We start from the raw sequence: 23,956 nt of genomic DNA, 5'->3' as shown, positions 1-23,956 counted from the left end.
GAAACCTTAAAAAAAAACTATTTAGATAAAATCAGATAATTGATAACAAGTAATTCAATTTCTACTACGTCCAAGTTAATTGAAAAGAAACTGCTGCCAGGAAAGCAGCCCCTTTAAAGTGTTGCGGGTACCTTTTTTTTTGCAGCTGTCAAATGCTTCTTTAAATCAGGTTCTCTGTATTCCTGTTAAAACTACAGCGAATGTTCATGATGTTTAACCATCAGCACACACTCACACATGCATACTGTTAACAATGATCCCCCTGTACCATATATACAAGCCCAGATCTCGCTCCTAGAACTGACTGACTTTAACCAACATTTTGGACAAGGATCATGTTGTTACCCTTTCGAAGTTGCCCATAACCTGTAGTGTAATAAAAAGGGTTTGCCACAATAATTCTAGTGATTCATTTCCGAGCTACATTGATACACCGACTGCTCCATTAAGACGTAAACAGGATATTTTGCTGCCCCACAACTGAGCTTCAGTTTAGTTCCTGATAAATGCACCTTTCTCTGTGGTCATGTTTTGATATGCTGGGATTGAAAACCATCGGGTGTCTGTTGGTGGGCTTGTTTATAACGTTTGCCTGTGTTGCTGCAGTTGTCAACATGACTGTACATCTATTACTTTAGCATTAGCATTTTCTGAGCTGTGTTCTGTTGCTGAGCTGACTGAAGAAAGGACCCAAACCACACGCTGCGACTGGTTGCTCTTTTATTATGAACCGTACTATCTGTATCTCTGTACAAGTTAAAAAGCAAAAAAAGCTCTGCAACATTGCAGTCTCTTCAAAAACACATCGTGTGTCATCAGTCTCCTCTCTGGAAGCGTAGCATGGACGGATTTTTTTATTTTACACAGTGCATGCAAATTAAAAAAAAAAAAACAGTACGTTGCTAACAACAAAATTGTTTTTGAATAAAATGTGAAAATAAATTATATGAATAACTTAATGCAGTTAGCATATGAATAATCAGCATGATAATTACAACCAATATAATTATGTATACATGTAGTGAACATACAAAGAAAACAAACATGTTCAAGTCAAAAAGAGATGAATAACATGCTGCCTCTTTTACACATGGGGGTCTCCAGTCCATAAACATACAAGGAACCATGTAGTTCTTGGAAACATGAGTCGACTAGAAAAACGTATAAAATGTAATTGACAAAGTTTACATTTCAACCAATCAATCTTTATTTGTATAGTGCCAACTTATAACAAATGTTATCTTACAAAAAAACAGGTAAAAGACCTTACTCTTTGTTATAATATCTACAAAGATCCAACATTAATCCATCATGAGCACTAAACATTTATCAAAGCTACAGTGGCAAGAAAAAAAACTTCCTCTTAAGAGGCAGAAACCTCAAGCAAAATTAGACTCATGATTAACAGCCATCTGCTGAAGCTGTGTTAGGCTTGAAAAATGGGATACAGGGAGATGCATACTGCTGTGTTTTTTAATACTCACTGAACTAAATAAGTGCGCAACACTAAGCAAGAAATAAACCTTTCCTCCTTTCAGCAAGCATATAAAGATACTGTATATAGAGTCAACAAAAACCTCAATTCATAGCAAATAAATGTCACTCTCTCCGTCTGCATACTTGAACTAATTCAAAGTAAACATTAACAAGTCGAGCCTCTCTGTTGATTGATATCACCCTTGTGCTAACTTTTCTTGGTATGCCACTAAGTTTGGGGCTAACTGTAACATCCACTTGCTCTTCTCTCAGGTTTTTCATGCCTCCCTGAAGCTGCTGCAGGTACTCCTGAACCAGCTCATCCCAGCTCTGGGGTTGGGTCGGGCTGAGCTGAACCACTGCTTGGAGCAGACTTTGCCCAGCCTGCTGGTCAGGACAGGAGAGTCAGCCAGCCGCCTAAGATCCACGGCCAATGTCTTCATACTGGTATGGTAACACATCCAAATGACATGTCTACATGGCATCATTTGTACCACTGAAGCCACGTCAATCCTTTACTTCACGTCAGCTTTCCCCCTACCTCCTTTACAGCTTTGGCTTAGGGAAAGAAATCTGCAGCTTTTGTTTCACCATCTTTCCTTGGGTATTTTGCTCTGAGCTCCTTTTCCCCACTAATATAGGAAAAAACACAATAAGGTGCATGGAGTCTTGTACTATACAGTATTTAGATCTTTGCTCAGGTATTTCATATTTGTCAAAATTTGGAGGAAATTGCATTTTATGATTTTTGTCACAAAACAAATAATTCTGCCCAACAGTTTCCTCTGATGATGAAGATTTGAGTTCCCACTCATTTTTTAGGAAGGAGGAGATTATCGGCAAATTAATCTGTCCACACTCCTTTCAACTCCAGTGGTGATATCTCTCTGAAAGTCAACTGCCAGCCTTTTAGTTTTGGAGGCATTTGGTTCTTAGTTGAAAGCAGCACAGCATGACCAGACAATAGCTTTTTTTAAAATACAGTAGAATATTCAACCTATGAAATCCACTCTACTATTTTTTGGTTTTCAGCTAATTTAAGCATTTGAAGACAATTTTGATGCAGTTTATAGGGAACCTTAAGCACAGCAGAGTTGAATATATGCACACCTAAGAGGCTCCAGCTTTTATATCTGGGATTGAAGCTCAAATAAGCTCTGAGGATTTATGGATGGTAATTCTCTGCTTATACTAACAGGGTGGGACTTTATATTATGACGAACACAAAATCATTTCAGCAACCTCCCTTTCCTATGAGGCAACTATTAAAAAGGTGGAGCAGCAGGATGACAGGATGACAGCATGACAGCATGACAGCGAACCCAAACACATTTATCACCAAACTAACACAACTGTGCACTGATTAAAATACAAAATGAGCACGAGAGCACATAGGCAAGAGGAAATCAAGTTTGACTGCTGTTTTCTGCAATATGAAGTTCACAACAAACAAACTTTACAACCTAACAAAAAACAAAGTGACAAAATACAACAATGCAACATCAAAGCAGAGGATACAAACACACAATAACTTCCTGAATTAACTTGCCACAACTGTTTACATGCTGGAGAAAATTGTATTTTGACGTGTTTATATTCACAACTGTGTCTGGATTTTGAGGTCAACATGGTTCATGTCTTTAAATTCATAAAGGAGGTTCAGTTTGTCGTGATCAATAACTTTAAAAGTATTTACAAACTCTTTTGAACCCATGTTGGAAATAATGCCTTAAGCCACAAGAAGTAACAGCAAGACCAGCTCTAGAGTTGCAACTTTTTACCAAAAACTTTTTTTGTTTTGTTTAATGTTGTTCCAATAGCACCAATGGATGGTTGGTACTCTTTATATATACTTATGTATACTTTATCTACCCCAAACTATTTGTCTGAGAAATTCTCACCACTGTTTAAGAGGTACTGAGCACAGACACACATACAGATCCACAATACATCTGCTTGTCTCCTCTATAAATCATCTGTGTCTTACCTTGGCTGTTTTTTCATAAACTCTTATAAACTGCTCTTTGACCACTTTGACTCTCACTGTCTCCTCTGTCCCTGTCAGTACAAGATCCTCCCATATTAAAAAACAAAACAAATCTCCATTACTAAATAAATATGGACACTTTACATTTGTTTATCTGTGCACACTTCACTGTATTCACTCATGCTTAGAATGAGAGGAGCAGTATATGAAAAAAAAAATAGTGCTATTTTCACTTTAAACAGCAGTGAAATATTAAATTAGTTAAATTGGAGAGGCAGGTTGTCTGGTACTTCATATAATCATTGGGGCAGTCTTAAATGTGGCCCAGAGCACACTTTCAGACCAATGTGGACATATTGATACCAGACCACCTCTGTATGTGGCCTGAGTGACCAGTTTTCAATCCGTCCTTTGGACGAGGTGCATTTATACCTCCAAGACTGACCACTTGTGATCTGAACACCATGGAAGGATGTTAATGCTAAATGTAAAGTCAGTGTGTGTGTCCTTACCCCTAGGTGTCAAATTATTTTTTTTCATGGTGCCTTGGTGTACACTGCTCAACCTGCTAAGATGCTTTTTGGACTGTAACAAGTGCAGTTACATGCAAATGCAAAAAACAAACCATGCTGTATCCCAATCTTTAAACTCAATTTGTGTGTGTGCACTTCCCAGTGTGTACATTGGATTGTGATTTTGCTCTGGTGGATTGATTCATAGAGTGTGTGTTGAGCAAAGAGAGGAGAAGGTCTCTGAGCTTCAGAAGCTTCTGTTTCAATGAGTTCAGCTCAGGGCACAGCTGTGCAGGCCATTGCTATGAAAGTCAGCCCTGTGAAATCATCGTCTGGCCCTTCTGGAGCTTCTCAGAGCTCTGTCAGAGCAACTACTAAATGCCTCTTTGTGTGTTGTGCAAATTATGTTTTTTTGTTGTTGTGTTTATTTTTTCCCGACATACATTCCTGAGCTCTAAATGGTAAACAACTGAGATATTTTTTTTCCCCGAGAGGCTTCCTCCATCTTTTAATTTAATTGTACACTTGTATTCTTTGTCAGGACTTGTCTGTCCAACAGATGTTCATGATGAATTGCACATCACATTGTGTAGAATCACACAGTTTTGGTTTGTTAGTTCCCTACAGCACACACACTAACTTGATTTATATACCCTTTTGTAAAGCATCTTGAGATAACAGTTGTTGTGAATTGGCGCTATACAAATAATGACTGATTGATTTACTGTGGGATTTTGTGTGTCTACAGTGACATTGTAAACTGTAAAGTCAGTGACTTTATATCATGTCCCCCTTCTAGGAAATAGCTGTTTTGAAGGATGTACGCGTCCTGCATGTAATCCCTGGTGAGCTGGTGAAGCCCTTCAAATCCAACTTCCCTTCTCGTCTGGCTCAAAGTCGGGCTGAGCTCGTTCAGAAGCTACTTGCTGAACTTGGTACAGAGAATTCTGGCTTCACCTTGGACAATGTCATGAAAGTAAGTCAACTCAAATACTCAAAATACTGTGTATCCATTCATTATTATCTTATGTCTAAAAATGTGTCAGAGACCCCTTAGTTGATCTTCGATCTTAAAGTTGAGCAGTCATTTTGCATTACAATAAAGGGTCAACCAGATAGAAGCTCAGGTAAAAACCTCATTAAGGAATCAAAAACACATTTTGATTCTAGCTAAGCTATCTATAAAAAAAAATGCTATGATTGTCTGCAGGTATCACACAAAGCAGACTGCAATGCAGGGCAGCCAAAGCTTGCCTGGACAGATTTATTGTGCCAAAAATGCAGGTGATGAGTCTGTTTACATATTTTATGTCACAGAGAATGGAAAAGATTTGTTAGTGCTCAAAATTTCCTGTCACTTAAATACAGTTGAGGACATTCATTTGGTAGAAAATCTCACTGGAACCTTGGAATTCCTAAAACAATTAGTCAATTATTTCATTGTCTTAAGAGAAAAAATACTTCTTCCACACTATCCTTTGGCTCTGCACTCTGACGTTTTGGGTCACATTGTCCATAATGTTGATTCTGATTTTTTCCGCTAGGGACACACTTAACATGTTAGGATATATGATGAGGATTTTATAGATGCAAAACAAATGAATGAAACCTGCAGCAGCCAGTTTGCATCAGAGTTCAGAATCAAACATGATGCAACAGATGTCTACTTCAAAGCTGTTGATAGCGACTGTTGTTTATGGCAAAGAATCAACTTTGTCTTCAGATAGCAATTACAATGGCCTATATGTATGCACATGTACTATAAAGAAACACATACAGCATTATGCCTGTATAATAGCACTTTAAGGAGGATTTCCATCAAGCTGATTTTCCGTTACACTTGGCTTTGTAATTATGATGTAACTGACTGAAAGGGAAGTTGTCCCTCCCTGACTTTCTGGGCCAGTTCAGTTCACCAACGCAGGCTTTAGTCAGCTCTTGTCAGCTGAGTCAATGTTGTCGCCCTTGGCTACCACTTCATGCCTCCTGCCCTCTGGTTTCCTCCAGTGACATAATGTCTTGGTGCAAACTATCCAACTGTTGACCAGGCCGGGCAGGACAACAAGCTGCCCTGTCCTCCCCCTCTTTGGTTTATGACCAGTCCTCCCCTCCCCTCAGCCCTCCTCTTGACCTTACACAGCTTTTATCAGTACAAGCAAATTGTTAGGTTTGTCCTCTAAGTTTCTCTTCCTTCTAAACCCAAAGCTACACAGGTGGCATTGGGTGGCCTGTGTTTACAGGTCTGTGCATGCTTGCTCAGCGCCTGTCTTCTTTGTGTTGGCTGCCTCCCATGTTTGCCTGGGAAACATTTCCAGTCTGGATTGAGATGTGACAGAAGGGCTTTGCATTATTCTGCAGATTGCCGTTTTCTTCTGTCCCATTAAACAGTCTCCTAAGAAATATGTAAGAGACTCAAGGTTTAAATTAGAGCTCATTTTTTAATTAGAATGGATTTTTTATAATCCATTTGTTTGTCTGTGAGATGCTGGATTCTAATCAGATTTGGCTCTTCTGCAGTAGGCAGTCGTTCTTATTGACTTCAGGGACTTTTAAAAAAAGTAATATGCTTTTATTAGCCACCAGAGTAACTGCAAAACAGATAAAATAATAGAGGCCATTAGGTATGTGGAAGAATGCTCTCATGGTGCTACTGTAGAATCATTTTGTAGCCTTGATGATGTTTCTCCACTGTGTGTGTCTGAGGCTTGGTTTTAGAGATTACAATTCAGGAGTTCAATCTTACAAGTTAACCTTATGTTGTTTGGGGGGTCCCCACACCTGGTTTTAATCAAGGCCAATCAGTCACACACACCTGACTGGAGTGAGTAGAAAGAGTCGGTGTCCTCACACAGGTTTAACTATGATTTTATGGCAACATCATCGGTTCACTTCTTAACTGAGGGTGGTTATGCCTGAATAACTGATCAACCTGTATAAAAGCACCTCCTGCTGACCAATCAATTGTCATCATCCTGGAGCTAGGTTCACAGATTTTGAGATGGGAGGCAGAGAGTGTGTAGATACCTGCAAAGCCCTTTAGCTTTCCTGTTGATTTTTTTGAAGTGAGAGATAGTCATTCTACTTGTATGTATATAATACTACAACGTAGGACAATTAAGCACTATAACCTTGAATTGTTCTATGTCTAAGATGTGAAATAACCCTACAAAATTGAAATATTTTTCTGTATTAAAGTTGAGAATGCTGTTGTTTCGGATTAAAAATAACAAAAAGGTGGTGATTGATGAAGGAGGGGAACCTTCAATTATTATTTTTTACAATGAAATCTTCCATTACAGATGTAAACAAAGCATAATTACATACATAATTACATTACATAATTTGCTAATTAAACTCTATCTAGATGTGCAAATATCTGCCAATACCACTATCGTGCATTGGTATTCGGCGGTAGTAGGCCTTTCCAACTCCCACACAAAGAAATCAAACAACATGAGTCTGACTAAATCCTTGAATTTCCACATTTAAGCTCTGTTTGTATCGGCCTCTTTTAGCTCAAGTGTCTCTTCCTGATATATCTCGATGCTGTTGGCTGGGCCATGGTTTGAACATTTTTCCTTTTTCTTCTGTTGTTACCTGGGTGATGTGCTCAGAGGCGGGAACTAGCGAGAACAAGGAGGGGTGATTGAATTTCCTGTAATTAAAATGAGAAGTGGTTGAGAGGACAGAGAATAATGTCAGGCTGTCCATGAGACTGTTGAGCGAGAGATTGGAGGCCTTTGTACACAGTTTACCTTTGGATGGTAATGTTCTCCTCTGGTGATACTGCCATTGTGTCGGGACTCTTGACATAGATTATGTTGCACAATGGGCTTCTCTTGCGTTATCATGTGCACTTCTCTTTAAAGATGGTCTCAACAGTGTTGCTGTTCTGCAAATAAAATCTGAATTTTCAGTGGCCAGCCTTGTTTCCTCAGAATACTGTTGTATTCTGTGTACATTTTACACATTCAAATTATATACATTCTTTCCACACTATGCAAACATTCCACATCATATATCATATCTACAATAACTAAGGAATAATAAAGGCATTTTACATAAATGAACAAAAACCCAAAAGAAACAGACTAACACAAAGGCTCCGTCTGAGTTTACAGCATCTTACAGATGAACATGGTTAAACAAAAAAGGCCCACAGTCGTGAACTGCTGGAGCTGCAATTGAACCACTCTGATTGTGAGATGATCCACTGAGCCACAGCTGCCCGAATAATTCCCGAAATGTTTACCAAAAATGTTACAATATTTTTTACGTCATCATTTCCAACTGAATTGTCTATGCTCAATAGATCAGATCCAATTCAAAACCAGCTAATGGCATATTTTAAAATGACAATATCCAGTCAGACAAATGTCCTGCTCAAAGCCACATCAGTTAACATGCTGATAGAAATCTGTCTTTTTCCTCTCTCAGTTCTGTGCAGCAGCTTTGGAGCACAGTGCATCAGGGGTTAGAGAGCTGGCAGCACAAATCATCTTATCCATGTACCAGCAGCACAGAGCTGCTGTTCTCAGCTACCTTCCTCCCAGCGATGCTGCCGCACGGAGGAACTTCCTCTACAAAACCCTCTTTGATGGCTTTGCCAAGATTGACGGAAAGCTGGTGGAGACTCAGGTGAGAATTTTTTCTTCACTGCATGAATTTCTTGTTGAAATGTCAGAAAAAAATAACACTTCAGGCACACAGGGGCATCATCAGACTGCCAGGCCATGGGTTTTTTTTTGTTTTATTTAAATTGCACTCAAAGATCTGTCATGTTTTGGGTCTGTGCCTCTTGGTTAATAGTGTGTTGGGAGAGCATTTGAGATAGTATAGTTTCCCAAAACTGTACAATCACATGTGTCTGAAGTTTTCACAATGCATGTTGTCTATCACCAACAACACACCAACCTTGCAGAGCTTGGTTGTACAGCTACTATTTTATCATACAAGAGCAAAATAGTGTCCACAGAAACACTCATACTACTGTTGAGTTGAGAGGCAAAAGGAAATCAGAAGCTCAGTTGCTGGCATCTGTCCATGGCAAAAGCGCTGCTAAAAACTGACTCCAGGGATCAAACAAGGCACCGTTTACTGACGTCGCTACCCTAGTTACTTAGCAACACAGTATGTCTTGAAGGTACATTCCACAATTTCAACTGTTACAGATTGTTGTCACAGATTTGGCAGCTGGTAGATGAACAGGGAGATCACCAGACATGTCAGTCAAAAGCACCTGTTCAAGCTGTTCATAGCAGATATATTTAGACGAGACAACGTGATGCAATTTCTTTATTTTTATTAAGCTTACAAGGATTTCATGCTTCCATATTTGGTATAATGTGGATAGATAAAGTGTTGCATTTCTTTTAGAGCATTCATGTTAGCAGAAAAAAAATTGTATCCTACTGAGAATATTCCTGGTAAAATGAAGGTTAAAAATTAAAATAAAAAATGTTTCAAGATGCACAAAACAGCAACGAACCTAATCCTATTTTCATGAGATCACGATACATTTGATAAAGAAAGCATTGTCGTGTTGACTAGTCTAGTGTAACCACACATCCAGGAAGACATCTTGTACTGCAAAGCTAACATGGTGAACTGTTGTTTTTACTGAAAGCTTGTGACTCATTAAATGACTGAACTCGATCTACTGGAGACCTAGTGCTCCCATTATGTCATGTATACGCCTTTGAGTAGTGATCATCTACACAAGTTATTGCCATCAAGGCCACATCATGCCACCACAGCCCCAAGAGTCTGCAGAGCTGTATGCTTTTCAACTGTAAAAGAGGGATAAAAGGAAGCTAACAAGAAAAGGAAACAGTTACTATCAGGTTAATGGTGTGTCTTTTATTTAAACTCAGACTTTGAAGAAGGGAGGTGGTGAGCAGGATGGGCAAAAAGAGAAGGCGGAGATCCACTCTCTTCAGGAGCAGCTGGCTGCCTTGAAAGAGATCACGGTAGGCGGAGCTGTTATTAGACTGTCATTACATCACTTCTTGTAATGACTACGAATTTGTATTTATAACTGCAAAGACTTTGTAGAATTTATACTCTCCTGGTGGTCAGAAACATGTTCTCATGTACAGATGACAGCAATGGTTTACCATCTGTATGTACTTCTTATAGCGTGGAATCCCATCTCTTATCCTGGAGTGTCTATTTCTATAACTGCTGTTGACATGGTGAAGAGCTTCGATGTGTGTTTCGGAGACTGTGTTTTGTGACTTGTACTCATTCTCCTCCTGTGTCTCTGTGAAGGAGGGAGGCAATGGAAGCACAAAAGAACAACTGCTTAAGAAAGAAGCTGAGAAAGCTGAGAAAGGGACCCAAAAAGCTGGCAAAACAAGTATGTACACAAGATTGAAAAGAAAGATTCAGCCTGTAAAGATATTCTTCTAAGGCGCAAATGGGCATAGCAGTTAGGTCGCTGCCCCATGTACAGGGCTATAGTCCACCACAAACCAGCGGCCCGGGTTCAAGTCTGGCTTGTGGCTCCTTTCCAGCATGTAATTCTCCCACACTCTCTCCCTGTTTCACTATATCAACTGTCCTATCCAATAAAGGCAAAAGGGTCCAAGAAAACAAAAACTTTAGTTTTGTCTAAACTCTTAACGTTTGGCAGCATATTTCTTTAAAGCTTTACAATAGGTAGAGATGGTCACTATATTTTCTTCATTTTCAGCTGCTACAAAAATTCCCCAAAGCGCAGTGACACAAAGCTCTGATGTCCAACAATCCATCAACTACTTGGACAAGTAAGAGACTTTTAACTTTCGTTTTGATGTCATGAGTTTTTGGCAACTATATGATGTAATCTGCCGTCTGATCTAATTTTCTTCAGCCTGTGTATATTCTGCGGTAAAAAGGACGAGTCATTCACAGAGGATGGGTTGGACCTTCACTACTGGAAGCATTGTCCGATGCTGAGACGCTGTGATGAATGTAGACAGGTGAACAGTTATTTTTTAAATGTAGACCTACTTACAGTCCTTTCTTTTAGAGGGACATCTGCTCGGCTGTTTAATCTCCCCCACACTAACAAGGCCTGAATACCTTGTGTAAAGCTCTGTGCTGTGTTCACAGGTTGTTGAGATTGCCAGCCTAACCGAGCACCTACTGGGCGAATGTGAGAACCGATCCAAGTTCAGCCAGTGCCCACGCTGCTCAGAGGCCCTCGCTACTGAAGATCTGGCTCGCCATGTCCAAGGGCCTGCCTGTAATCGTGAGTTCTTAGCTCTTTATTTCATGCCATACAGACATTTCTCAAAATGTTAAATGAATAAAACTAAAAACATTAGATTTTGTCTTGTCCAATTTTAACCATGAAAATATATCACACTAGACAATGTCCCACTGGACATGCACGTCTTCTAAGTGATACATGTTCAGTATTCCTGTGACAAAATCTTGTCCTCATATCGCTCTCCTCCAGCTTACTATTTGAAATAGAGCAACCTGGGTTAAGCCTGCAGTAGAAAGGCTCCTCCATAGTGATGCCTGTTTGCATTAATATCAATACTTCATATATTTGCTTGTACCTGTGAGGGCACTCTCTCTTGCTTCTCACTGAGGTTGAAGAAGGAATCAGTTCGGTGCAGAGTCAGGTGTGTTTGTGACTGATTGGTCTTGATTAAAACCAGGTGTGGGGAGTTTATAATGTATATACTCTTTTACGCTATCACCTGTGATGACTCATTATCCCACCTTTAGAGGTAGTAAGATGATTGTGCAGTGTTTTCTCGTGTAGTGTGTCTGTCTGCATAAACACCAACACAAATGTTCTGTGTATGTTCTCTCTATTGTAGTTCTCTCTCAGGGGGTATCTTGTGCAGTTTGTTTCTACTCCAGCCTTTTGTGTTCTCTTTAAGGCCTTTTCTGGCAGCCATTGTGTTTTCATTAAGTTTTTCCAAGAACATTTAGATCCATGTCAGCTGCTTGGCAGCAGTGGTTAAGTTCCTTCTCGTCAGTGCATTATTTAGGAAGCTTGTTTATTTTTGATCAATACTTTTTCCCTCTGGGGTAACTTTAAGACACCCCCAGGTGTGCAACTACATCCCACGTCCCCCTTTCCTGACAGTATCTGAAATATAAGAGTGAGAAGAAATACACCGACAAATAAATAAGCTGCTGTTTTGTCCTTTAATTTGAGGAATTCATGAGTCCTACACTTGGTGTAAACCGTGTGTAGTCTCGACTTGGTGGGCTTCTCCATCATGATGCTCACATAAGCCTCATTTACATGAAACATTTCCTTAAACAATGATTCACTCAACCAAGGTTAATAAACATTCTCCTGCTAATCTTCCTCCCACTTTCATTAACCAATGAATGACGATTCACTGTGAGCAGGAGTGTATTTAACTTTTTCCAAATCTGCACCTGACTGAACAGTTTGACTCTGAACGTTAGTCGTTATTTAACGTTCCTTAAATGACTCGTGTGCTCCAGTATTTTCTTTAGTTCCTGTCTTGAAGAAGGTATAATTAGTGTATAGAGGAGTTTTTGAAATCATTTAAAGAGGGATTCAAACAAACTTCCACAGCCGCCTGGGCAAGGGTTTATATCAGTGGCTCAGTTTATTGAACAGTCATCACATGTCAGGTGCAGTGCTTCTGTGGCCGTAGTGAAACAAACAATTTCTCACAGTGCTACATGGGAATAAATAAAACATCAGTTGACGGGATTTGTCAATGTGCCATGTGCCAGCATTAGCTATCTAGAAACAGAGAAGGACATTTTGTTGGATCTTCAGAAGTTGTTTTCCCCTACTGGATACCAATTCTATCAGAACCAGATAGAGACAGGGACTCAAAAGTAGACTCACTCGTGGCTGAGTTCAGGAAAAGGCAGAGTTTGACTACAGTCCAGGTCAGTACACAGGAAGGCAAATCATCGAGGCAAAGAAATCCAAAGGGAGCAGGCAAAAGGCAAAACGGTAAGGTAAATATGCTGGAACAAGGTGACACACAGGAACACACTACGAACTGACAACATGAGGGAGGAAACACAGGGATATATACACACAGACAATCAGGGGATAACGAGACACAGGTGAGCACAATCAGGGCAGGGAGGCTCAAGGCAGGAAAACATGAGGAGCAGGATCTGAAAGACAGAGACAAGAGTAAGTACAAAATAAAACAGGAACAGACAATAATCCTAAATAAATGAGTGAAAACAAAACATGACACTAGGTAACTTTCCGGATCCTGTCAAATTCAGTTTTTGGGGTTTTTTTAAGATTTATTTTTGGGCTTTTTATGCCTTTAATGGAGAGACAGGACAGTGGATAGAGTCGGAAATCAGGGAGAGAGAGTGGGGAACGACATGCGGGAAGGGAGCCACGGGTGGGATGTGAACCCGGGCCGCCCGCTTGAGACTACAGCCTCCATACATGGGGCGCGCGCACTCACCACTGCGCCACCAGCGCCCCGAAACCTGTCAAATTCAGTTTGAAGGAACCTACTTACCTTAAGAATGAGATGACCTGTATCAGCACTTATACTCTATCTCTGTCACCAGCCATATGTCTCCATACATAATTGACAGTGAGCTTTCTGTACAATCACAAACTGAAAACATCAAGTGTTTCTCACCACTCGTTCACATGAGAGAGTTGGAAATAGATTGTGTTTACCCTAATCTTTCCAAAGGTGTGTTCTTCTGTTCCCCTTCAGCGTTAAAGTGACCTTTCCTGTTATTGTATAACAGGTGGCTTAAAGGTGTTGTGTTTCTATTTCAGCCCCCGTTTCAGGTAAAGGATCCAACCACTGTCCTCTGTGTCACAACAACTTCCTGCCTGGAGAGGAGGTGAGGTCTTTAACACGCACACTCTTGTTATTTATACGTTCTTATGAAGCAATGATTTGATTGAAGCCAGTGGTTTGTTTGATGTGCATCATGTGCAAATTACTAAACACTGTGGAGTGTTTATCTTTTTACATTAATAGATCTTAATGTAGTTTAGTAGCAACATTTTTCTTAGATTGAATTAAGTTGCTTTTTCAAAAACAGTGGTTGAAGGCTGTTTAATCTCATTTGTCTCTTTGCAAAAAGGAAAAAAAAAGACAGTAGGTCAGTTGTGCAGAGCTGCTTCTGTTTTAATAGAAAAATACAGTTAATGCAGACGAGAAAAAAGGTTCTCAAAGAAAGCCGTCTTTAACTTGATAAGCTTTGATTTTTCACTCCTCTATATCAACACTCAAACTAAAGACCGTCTATTCTTAGGTTGGAGGTACAAACAGGTGTTTTGTTGAAAACACAGCTATTGTCGACCTTCTGAGACTTCAAAGGAGGGAGAGCCTTTGTTCTTAATGGCCTGTTCATCGTCTCCACATCACGTAAATGCCATCACATTTTTCACATTCCTTTGAGGACAAGGAAAGACAAATGTCCCTTTTTATAAATGGAACTTCCCTGATTCTTAATTTGTGAACTACATTTAGTATAAATCACTTCTTTTCATAGTTATTTCCCACTGGTGAGGACTTCATCTTTCAATGGGTCTTGGAAAACTTCCTCTAATTCCAGTGGTAGAGACCACCTTCATGTTCAAAGTAACTCAATTCTTTTTGTTGTGTCGGTAATTGGTTAACCTGTCACAGAAAAAAAAAAGTTGAAGTTAAAGATTTCACAGGTGATCTCATTTGGTAGTAGGACAAGGGGCTCAGGTAGCCTAGTGGTTAGTGTGCACCCCCAATGTACGGAGGCATAGTCCTCCAAGCGTGCAACCCCGGGTTTGAATCTTTTCCCACATGTAATTTCCCACTCCCTCTCTCCCCCCGATTTTCAACTCTATCCACTGTCCTATCTCTAAAATAAAAGCATAAAAAAAATAAACCTTAAAAAAATAATTGTAACAGTGAAAAATATGTGAATACACTGAAAATGATTGTCAAAGTTGATATTTCAAAATGTGACCAAAGAAAAACAAAAGTTCAGTTCTTGCTTTTCATTGCTCTTCAAGCTGCTCATCCAGTACTACCTCTCAGTGTCAGTCTGCTGTTTGTGTGATAGAGATGTTTCAAAGGTTCAGCAGTGTACAAGATTTCCTACCCCACTCAAGGATGTACGGACAGTGTCACCTTCCATTGGTCTTCCGTTACTTTTCTGTCATTGTGGAGCCTAATAAATCATTCAACTTGTCTTAAAAGACCCACAAGAGCTACAAGAGTTTCTCAAAGGTCAGTCTGAGCGGTGCCTCTCCTGGCCCGGCCTGCCCCCAGTTTGCTGCAGCACATTATAACACATTTCTACACATTATTTGATTAGGAGTTAAAAGTGTCATTCCAATAGCAGATGTTGTGACCTTTGGTAGTTTCTATCTTATCTATCTTGCTTTATTCCATTAACCATGCCACAGTAAGCCGTGACATTAAAGCAGCATGAAAACAACGGCCTCAGTTAATTTAAGTGTTGTTCCTTTATAAGTTATATTTGTTGGACAAAATGACCGATATGCTCTGTTACTGTGCTTATCAGGAATGTGAATCTAGGGCCCAGTAGTGTTGTGGATAGTGCGCCTGCTCCATGTACGGAGGCTTTAGTCCTCCAAGCTGGCGGCCCGGGTTTGAATCCGACCTGTGGCTCCTTTCCCAAATGCCATTCCCCACTCTCACTCCCTCCCTGATTTCCGAATCTGTCCACTATCCTATCTCTACAATAAACGAGAAAAAAAGACCCCAAAAAAATCTTGAAAAGGAAATGTGAATCTCTTTGTCAACATTGTGATTTTGTCTTTATAATTTAACATGGAAACGTGTACTGGTGTTACAGTCTACTGTACTTTACTATTTTATCATTTGTGTTCCATACAAACCAGTCCATGTCGCGGTAGGTTAAAGATATCAGAGTATATTGACACTATTCCCTAATGTAGAGAGACATGACAGTATACAGTATATAGCATTAGGGCTGGGAATCTTTGGGTATCTCATGATTCCATTTGATTCTTGTGGTCACTTTTCAATGCAGAATCTATTTTCGATTCAAAACGATTCTGCATTCATGATTCAAAGTCTATTTTTGAATTAGTGCATACTTCAGGATCTACTCCAGTCATCTGTGAGACTGGCTGAATTTCTTTCTGCTCCATTTGGCATTCTAGTGAGTTAAAGAGCTAGCATTAGCACTTAGCATGGAGTGACAGATTAGCAACAAAAAAAAATAGATTTTTGGACATTATGAATCTATTTAAAATCTCATAAGATAAGAATCTGTATTTTTACAAAAATCTATTTTTTTCCCTACCTCTATAGCATTTTTATAACTCATTTGATTGATTCCTCATAGTATAAATCAGAATGTGCTTTATCACACCTTGGAAATGGATAGAAGAACAAACAAACATGAATTCATATTCTTGCTGTCAGTGCCCTGAGCATGGACTGCATGAAAGACTGCAGTGTAATTGGGGAGAGAGGGCAACCGTACAGACCTTGACTGAGCCTACAGTCAACCTTTAGTAGCCCAGATTCAGAAAGTGGAGGGGAGAGGGGGGAGGGGGGGGAGAGAAAAAATGGCCTCACTGAGCTACTTTGTCCTTCTTCCAGGCCTGGAAGACTCACCTCATGGGCAGGGAGGGCTGTAAACAAAACTCACGCAGGACTGCGGTGTCCCAGAGAACTCAGCCAGCACAAGGTAAAGCATTCATACACACCCTCTGCTTCCAGCCACCTCCCCAACGCTCAGGGTGAGAGTTATACAAAGTGTCCATGCTTGTTGGTTAAAAAAAAAAAAAATCATGTTGCAGCTTTTCCACTATGGCTTCCTGCCTCCGAGCACAAAATGAGACACGTAAAAATAGTGACATAGTTGGAGTCGAGTGTAAAGGATATTTATGTATCCATCTTGAATGATTTGTTGCAATCATGTTAGAGTTTAAGTCCATTGTTTTTGACAAAAACATGCAGCATCACAAGAACTCTGTTTTTTTAAGTAGGTTTGATTTTAGTCCAAATGCAGTTTGTTGATGACAAATTGGTCAGTCCCAGATTTTGCCAGAAGCATGAATGTGCGGATCTTTTACAACAAGGGTGCTTTGTGACATCATGATGCTTTTAGGAGATACAGTACCTTAACAAAAAAACAAAACAATTAATAAGCCATTCTTATCATCTTGTAGTGAATGATTTGCCCATGTGTTTGACTTGCCACATCATACAGTTTACCTATCAAAAGGCAAATTGTCTAACCAGTGAATGTGTCTACTTTTCAGGGTTTTGGAAATAGTTCATGAAAGGTGGTAACCCAATCAGATCCTGACACATCTTTTCTCTTGATTGCGCTAGTTAATGGGTAGCGACCATATAACAGTTGCCTCACTGTTTAATATGTAGCATTCAAAAGGTTCCAATAATCATTAATGTATTTTACTGTCAAAGCTGTTATTTAAGAGGGTGTTCTTCATGGCAGGAAAAGTAAACTGTGGAAAACCTGCTATTGTTTTTGCTTTTCCTATTACTTACTGTGCATACTTGAGTAAAACTTTGAATGAGAGACTTGGAATTTGTGATTTTGGCATTTTTCCACTTCACAGTTAGATAGACATTTCTTGTGATGTGACTGCAGCAAAGACTCAGTGACATTACACTAATGAAGAGTAAACAACCATAAGGTGCTGACATCTTGAAACTTCCTGTATGTACATTCAACATGGGTAATGCAGGCTCCTTTTGTTTGCAGGCAAATACTGAAATTTTCCCTTTTCAGGAAAGTCCCTTTGTTCCCAGTTGATTGCGCACCTTCTCTAGTTTAGGTATAACAAAGGTTCACTGTATAGATGTCCTTTTGTGTGTATTTGTTTTTGTGCATACAGGCCGAGCTGTTGGTGGAGCTAAGATGAAACAGTCGTGGTCAGTCGGGGCCAGACCTAGACCTAGGCCCATGGGCAGAGGAAGCCGGATACCAGCTCTGGCGTCCTTGAGCAGAGGGCAAACTCCAGGAAAGAGTTGAAGTTTTTTTGAAGCCAGCAGCAGCCCCCCCCCTCCTAGAGGAGAAACCCAACAGACAACAAACATCCTTGAAGTAATCTCCTTCACTCTTATGTTCCCTGCAAATCAGCACTTTGAACATGACGTGATGGACGCATTCACTGACATATACAGACGATTGTTAAGCCTGATAGCATATTTTTTTTTACTGAGGGTAGCAAAATGTTTATAAATCTAACAAAAAGAGAAAACTCCTTTTTCATTTCAGCCTTTGTAAACTGGAACAACAACCTGTCGATTAAAATCCACTTGTTCAGACTCTATAGATGATGGTTGTGATCAGTGATGTAATCCATCCTGAAAAGAGACAGCTGGACTCACCAAATGTTAGATCTCTTGCTTCTTTTGTCTGTGAGTCAGGCCTCCGGTGTCACAAACCTGCTAGGCTAGTTAACATGAGCACACTGGGTTTACTTATATCTCCTTTCTCAGTTTTGAGGCACTTTTTTTCTTCTCCAAATTGCTGTTTGTTGTCACCTCTGTGGTAAGGAAAAGTAAATTCTACCTTCCAGGGTTTCAGATGAAAATGTGTCGTGTCCAAGCCAAAGTGGATGTAACTCTAATGACATCACACTGACATCATCAGGGTTCTTTTCTCGCCCTGACTAAGATACTTAAGAGCCACAGAAGACATTATTATACAAGTGCTTTCACAGGCTAGCATACTTACCTTTATTGGTATTCTTTCAAATAGTTCCCTTTAAAACTGCACAACCATACAATGCTGCTGTCAATTTGTTAATTTAAAAAAAGAGGAATGTTTATATACAAATCTTTTTGTAAAGCAACAACCAAAACAAAAAAAAATGTGTGATGACTTAATGATTGTGTCTGCACAGGATGAAACAGATAAGAATCAGATCAATAGCAGAAGAATATCGACTGAAACATAAAAACACTCCACTAGAACAGTGGTTTTCAACTGGTGGGTGGGGACCCCAAAAAATGTTTGTTTTGTTCAGTTTGCAGCTTCCTTCAGATATTGTGCATCCTCTGAGGTACACAAATATGTGACAGAAGCTGCAAACTGCACAATATTGCATTCAATAAATGTAATTGGTTGAAAATGATCCAAAAATTGTTTTTTCAGGGAGGAGTCAGTGGTGGGTCCTGAGGCTAGAAGAGTTGAGACCCACTGCACTAGAGCACTTCACTCCACTAGTAGCGGCACTAAGAGAACCGAAGTTTAATTACAAGCAGGAGACTTTCCTCCCTTTGCAACACTCCAGCAGACGATACTTCAATCCTAAAGCCGTCTTAAACATGAATGTATCTTGTCAGCATTACAATTTTGCCGTCTGTTTACATGTTTATATCCTGTATTGAATAGATTGTATTAAAGAAAAGAAGTAGGACTTTTGCCAAACGGACGACGCTTCATTGCTGAATATTCTGTTTAATTAATTTATTTTCCTGCTTAATGCCTACTGACAATCTGAACTCAATATGTTCAAGTGAGAGCGCCAAAAGAGAGACTTTAACTTAATATAACTACTACAGAAAATAAAATAGACAGGAAGTGCTGTAGTCATGCAGTAGAACTAGTGTAGCACTTTATTCTTCAAGTCGGCTTTATTTCAGCAGAGTCTGATTCACACCGAGTCCAAAAAAAAACTCTTCAAGACACCTTTGCGGTGTTACATTGGTTTTGACCACAAACTCATGTTTTTAGGAACTCTGATGATAATTCAAATGGTTTATAGTTCAAGCCATCATTTTTACTACTGCGATTGTACTACAGTATTATGACGATTGTTGATTGTAATATATCTTATGTTCACGTAATGCCAAGAAGAACGGAAACATCCCTAAAACAGTCTGAGGTGGATTTGGTATACTACTTTTTATAAATTGTAATATCAGCAAGGTCAATTTGATTGCTGCTTGTGTCAACACTAACTGTTAATTTTAGTGGAGGAACAAATGAAGACGTGTTGTTTATAGTTGATGTAATAATACACAAATGATGAGGACGTGGCTTTAACATGTTTCTGTACTGAGATCCATTGCAGTGTATATTTGAGTAGTCAGTATTTTCTGAGTGATAACTTTGGCATAAAATGAATAATTGTCTGTAAAAGCATCTTTATTTGTTTAAATAAAGGCACATTAAGCTGAACATTGAGCTGGTTTCTTGTTCTGTTTAAGAGCTGATGGTCCCTGTGGTTAGCAGCTCTAATAGCCCTTCGTGTCAATTAATTGGGACCAAACAATACACAAAAGCCCCCCCCCAATCTGTCATGTAATGTGATGCTCTCCAGTTGTTTTCACATACTAATAAAAATGCAGCAACATCCACTCTTTATTTACAGAGCTGACAAAGAGCTCAGACTTTATTTATACAATCATATCATTGTATATGATTACAGGTCTTTAGTTTCTTTGGTTTTTAGGCCTGCCTTTGAAATTATAATGATAAAGAAAAATGTGAAACAAACAATGTACTAAAACAATGAATTGTCATATGAAAAAAAAACCTTTACGGTATATATATATATATATATATATGTATATATATATATATTTCATCCCTAAAGTTTCCCCTCACTTGTCAAAACTGAAATCATGATGTCAGAAAATGACAATTAAAGAAAAAATCTAACCCCCTGCATAAAACACAGACACCTTCACAACGATGTACATTAACACTTGATTCCAGGTTAACACAGCAGAGAGATGACTCTCCAATCGGAAATAGCACCAAGAATCAGAAAAAAGGGAAGCTCACTAATGAGTTGTGTGGTATTTTTTCGAAAATCAAGGACATGTGGAGTGAAAATCCTTTTTAATATTACATTTAGAAATGCATGACAGAATGTGCTGTATACATATCAGTGAAATTCAAATATTTACTGAATTAAATATAGATTTAATTACATTTGTATTATAGTTTCTCCCTTCACACTACTGCAGATTCAGTAATGAAGTGTAAGGATCATCAGTTATAGACTCAAGTCCTCTGCGTATTCCAACATTCAGCTCAGCTTAAGTAAATTTGATTGACTTGATATCAGTTGACAATCATATGGAGGTCCTTTTAGCGCACATCAGAGCCTCGTTGTGCACCACGCTCCACATCCTCAGTAGCTCGTTTGCGCTCAGTTTGTGCACCACGATGAGGTTTTTATAAAAGCACGGCTCGTTGTTCATGGGGCTCACCCTGCGCCTGGTGATGCCGAAGGTCCTGAAGCCCGGGTGCAACTCTGGGGCCAAGTGAAGCTTCTGCATGCACATCCCCAAAAACACATCGTCAATAGGGTATAACTCCAGGTCCTCTGAGACCACAAAGAGCCTCCTGGCGAGCTGGGAGGACATAAGAAACCCCCCACCTCCCACGTAAGGAGGATATGGCTTATCGTAGAGCTCTTTGGGAATGTAATATTTGCTCTGCCGGTTTCGGATAGGGATCGCCTTGGAGATGGTGTCCCCCACAAATAAGTCTGCCTCTTTGTGATCCTCCACTTTGAAGCCGATGAGTTCCAGCAGGTTGTGCGTGTTCACAAATACATCATCATCCCCTTTGAATATGAACTGGACGCCGGAGCAGTAGATGTCGAACCACTTGAGAAAGTTGACCTCTTTCAGGGTCAGGTTAAAGAAAGTGTCCATGAAGTCCCACTGGAGGATGTCCCCATAGATCCTGTCCTCATACTCGATCAGTTTCTGGAGGTTATTTGTGTCTTTGCCAGTCGTTGGGCTCCCTAAAAGAAATAAAGTTTTAATTTTCTTCCCATCCACCGTGTGCTCGTTGCCCCAGGTTTTACGCACAGCCTCGCGCCTGTCGTGCTGCTCGATAACGGATTTCACCACCATGAGGAGGTGCACCTCTCCATCCGCGCATTTCTCCGGGTGGTTGATGAGCATGGGGAAGTACCTGCAGTGTCTGTGCAGAACAAACTGGTGAAACCTCGGGTCCAGGCGCTTGAACCAGTCTTTGGTCCTCACAGACGCGTCCTCGCTGCAGTTGAGAACCTGTGCGTCCCACGAAGCCGGAGTCCCGTTGGTGACCCGCTGCGCATCTAAATCGTTGCTAAGCACCGGAGAGTCTGAGCTCCTCAAATTATTTTTCGTGGCTTCATTCTTGAATGAAAAACAGTAAGAGCCGCACATGCCGGCATCCCGAATATGCTTTACTCCTACTCCATCCTTCTCAGCCAGCTTCAGCTTGTGGATCATGAGAAAAGAAGCGAAGACGAGGGACAAACTCAGCAGGGGTTTCAGCAGACCGACTCGCTTTCTTCGGAAAAGGTGATCCATGGTTCTCTGTGAGACCCTCATACGCTGTACATTTCGCCTTCATTGTGTTCAACAACTGTGCGCCCAGGTGGGATCAACCACCGCCATCCCTGCTCACTTGGACACCAGTGGTCGCGTCCTGGGCTGCATGAGAGCGCAGACTCTGAGGTGGTCCCGGTGTTTCTTCTGCCCATCACGTCTCTCACAGGAGCCACACATCGCAGGTAGAATGATGCAGGATGCGCCACATTTCCTCGGGCTTCCTCTCTGCTCTCTGGTTCTTCACAAACTGGCTGAAGACCGGTAGCAGAATCTCTCTCCCTCTCTCTCTCTCCCCCAGTATCCCCCTCCCCAAAAATATCTCCTCCCCCTAACGATCCACCCTGTTCAGGTTTCTCATTTCTTACACATACCAGGTGTCCACCAAGTTAATGTCATTCATAAAGAGGTTTTCTCTCTCTCTATCCATTACCTTTTAAACATCAATTCACACGACTGTAATTTATTTGTGTATCTTTATTTCGAACATATTAATAAATGAAGATGGATAAATAACCATTACAAACCGATATAGAATAATACCAAATATAAATATATACAATTATATTATATAATAATAATAATAATAAGTATAATTCATATTTCGGTATATATTATGTACTGTTATGGTAAATGTAGCATATATATTTTATGTGCCCACCTAGGGGTAAGAGTTGAAAATTAGCAAAGGTTATAAACTCTGCGCAATATTTCGGCAACAGTGTCATGTTGTGTATTGCAGAAAATGTTAAAACTGCATAGTACTTATCAAATAAATAAATTCAATTCAACATGAAAACTAAACCCAAACAAGAATTTCAACTGCAATATTTAACTTTAACCTAAACGTGTTATAGAGGAGTTAGATGAAAATAATAAGTATAAGAAAACAGTCATTGGAGCCTTTACAGCTATAACGGACAAGTTTAAAGTAAAGTACAATGTATAAAGTAATCAATAACGGACTTCAAAATTAATCTTTATTTAACCTCATAGACTATAAGGAACTTAGCTTGGGTTACAAAAGGGGATCAGCAGAGCAAAGGAATACATATGCCAAAGCTGCTTTCAGGAAAACAGACTTTATTTATAAAAATAAAACATGTCTTGGGGCACAGAAAACATTGGCTACTGAAGGAAAATATAACTAATACAAATCTTCCAATTAGTTGAAAACACGTGACTTTGTTTCTGTATAGGCATTCAGAAGCTCCATAATAGAACCGGTTTATCATCTTAATGAAAGACGTTTCGGCTTCTCTGATCGATTACAAACATCCACACGTGAGAACCCAGCCACATAGCCTACCACAAAGAAAGCTCATCAAAGAGATTATTTGGATTTAGGGAATGGACAAGCTGAAAAATACACTGAATAGTTATAGCCTACTTGTCATTCGTTTTATTTGAGTGGCCGACCAGTAGACTTTAAAGTCCTTATAGATACCATATAGGGTAATCAAAATCCAATGTTGTTTTTGATTGGAACAAACCTGAAAAGACTGCAGAGTGACAGTCATAACACATGCGCTGATTCGCTACAATAAAAAAGACCTCTAGCACACTCTAGCGGACATATTTGGAATTACTATAGTTTCCGTTTACTCCTCCCCGTCCGTCACCTCAAGACGGCCCAGTCAATCTGTTATCTCGGCACTCAATCCCAAACAAAAGCGTTGACGGGATTGCTGTCACATATTTTT

At 39.8% G+C, this 23,956-nt stretch overlaps 2 protein-coding genes across 4 annotated transcripts in view; one reads left to right on the top strand and one right to left on the bottom strand.

The window, feature by feature from the left end:
• The window catches only part of cep104 (centrosomal protein 104), a 32,921-nt gene extending 12,824 nt beyond the window's left edge, over positions 1 to 20,097 (top strand). For 2 of the 3 annotated variants that reach the window (XM_061057202.1, XM_061057200.1), the window contains 12 exons: positions 1,750 to 1,923; positions 4,775 to 4,951; positions 8,413 to 8,613; positions 9,849 to 9,944; positions 10,246 to 10,333; positions 10,670 to 10,742; positions 10,829 to 10,937; positions 11,071 to 11,209; positions 13,730 to 13,797; positions 16,539 to 16,626; positions 17,804 to 17,935; positions 19,076 to 20,097. In XM_061057202.1, coding sequence (XP_060913185.1) covers positions 1,750 to 1,923; positions 4,775 to 4,951; positions 8,413 to 8,613; positions 9,849 to 9,944; positions 10,246 to 10,333; positions 10,670 to 10,742; positions 10,829 to 10,937; positions 11,071 to 11,209; positions 13,730 to 13,797; positions 16,539 to 16,626; positions 17,804 to 17,935; positions 19,076 to 19,092 — 1,362 coding nt within the window. In that variant the 3' untranslated portion in view covers positions 19,093 to 20,097. Of the gene's footprint in view, positions 1 to 1,749; positions 1,924 to 4,774; positions 4,952 to 8,412; positions 8,614 to 9,848; positions 9,945 to 10,245; positions 10,334 to 10,669; positions 10,743 to 10,828; positions 10,938 to 11,070; positions 11,210 to 13,729; positions 13,798 to 16,538; positions 16,627 to 17,803 lie in introns of all 3 variants that reach the window. The other variant, XM_061057201.1, reaches the window with a different exon arrangement.
• Positions 20,098 to 20,279: 182 nt separating this feature from the next.
• b3gnt7l (UDP-GlcNAc:betaGal beta-1,3-N-acetylglucosaminyltransferase 7, like) lies at positions 20,280 to 22,530 on the bottom strand. The gene has a single exon (XM_061057207.1). It carries the CDS (start codon positions 22,254 to 22,256, stop codon positions 21,000 to 21,002), a length of 1,257 nt encoding a protein of 418 aa, XP_060913190.1. The 5' UTR covers positions 22,257 to 22,530; the 3' UTR covers positions 20,280 to 20,999.
• Between the last annotated feature and the right edge of the window lie 1,426 nt (positions 22,531 to 23,956).

The sequence above is a fragment of the Labrus mixtus genome, chromosome 15, assembly GCF_963584025.1.
Source record: "Labrus mixtus chromosome 15, fLabMix1.1, whole genome shotgun sequence".
NCBI lineage: Eukaryota > Metazoa > Chordata > Actinopteri > Labriformes > Labridae > Labrus > Labrus mixtus.
The sequence above is the reverse complement of the archived record's forward strand: the minus strand, read 5'-3'. Positions and strand labels throughout refer to the sequence as shown.

Excerpts from the sequence above, each read along its gene's own strand:
- b3gnt7l (XM_061057207.1), bottom strand. The coding sequence starts at position 22,256 with ATGAGGGTCTCACAGAGAACCATGGATCACCTTTTCCGAAGAAAGCGA.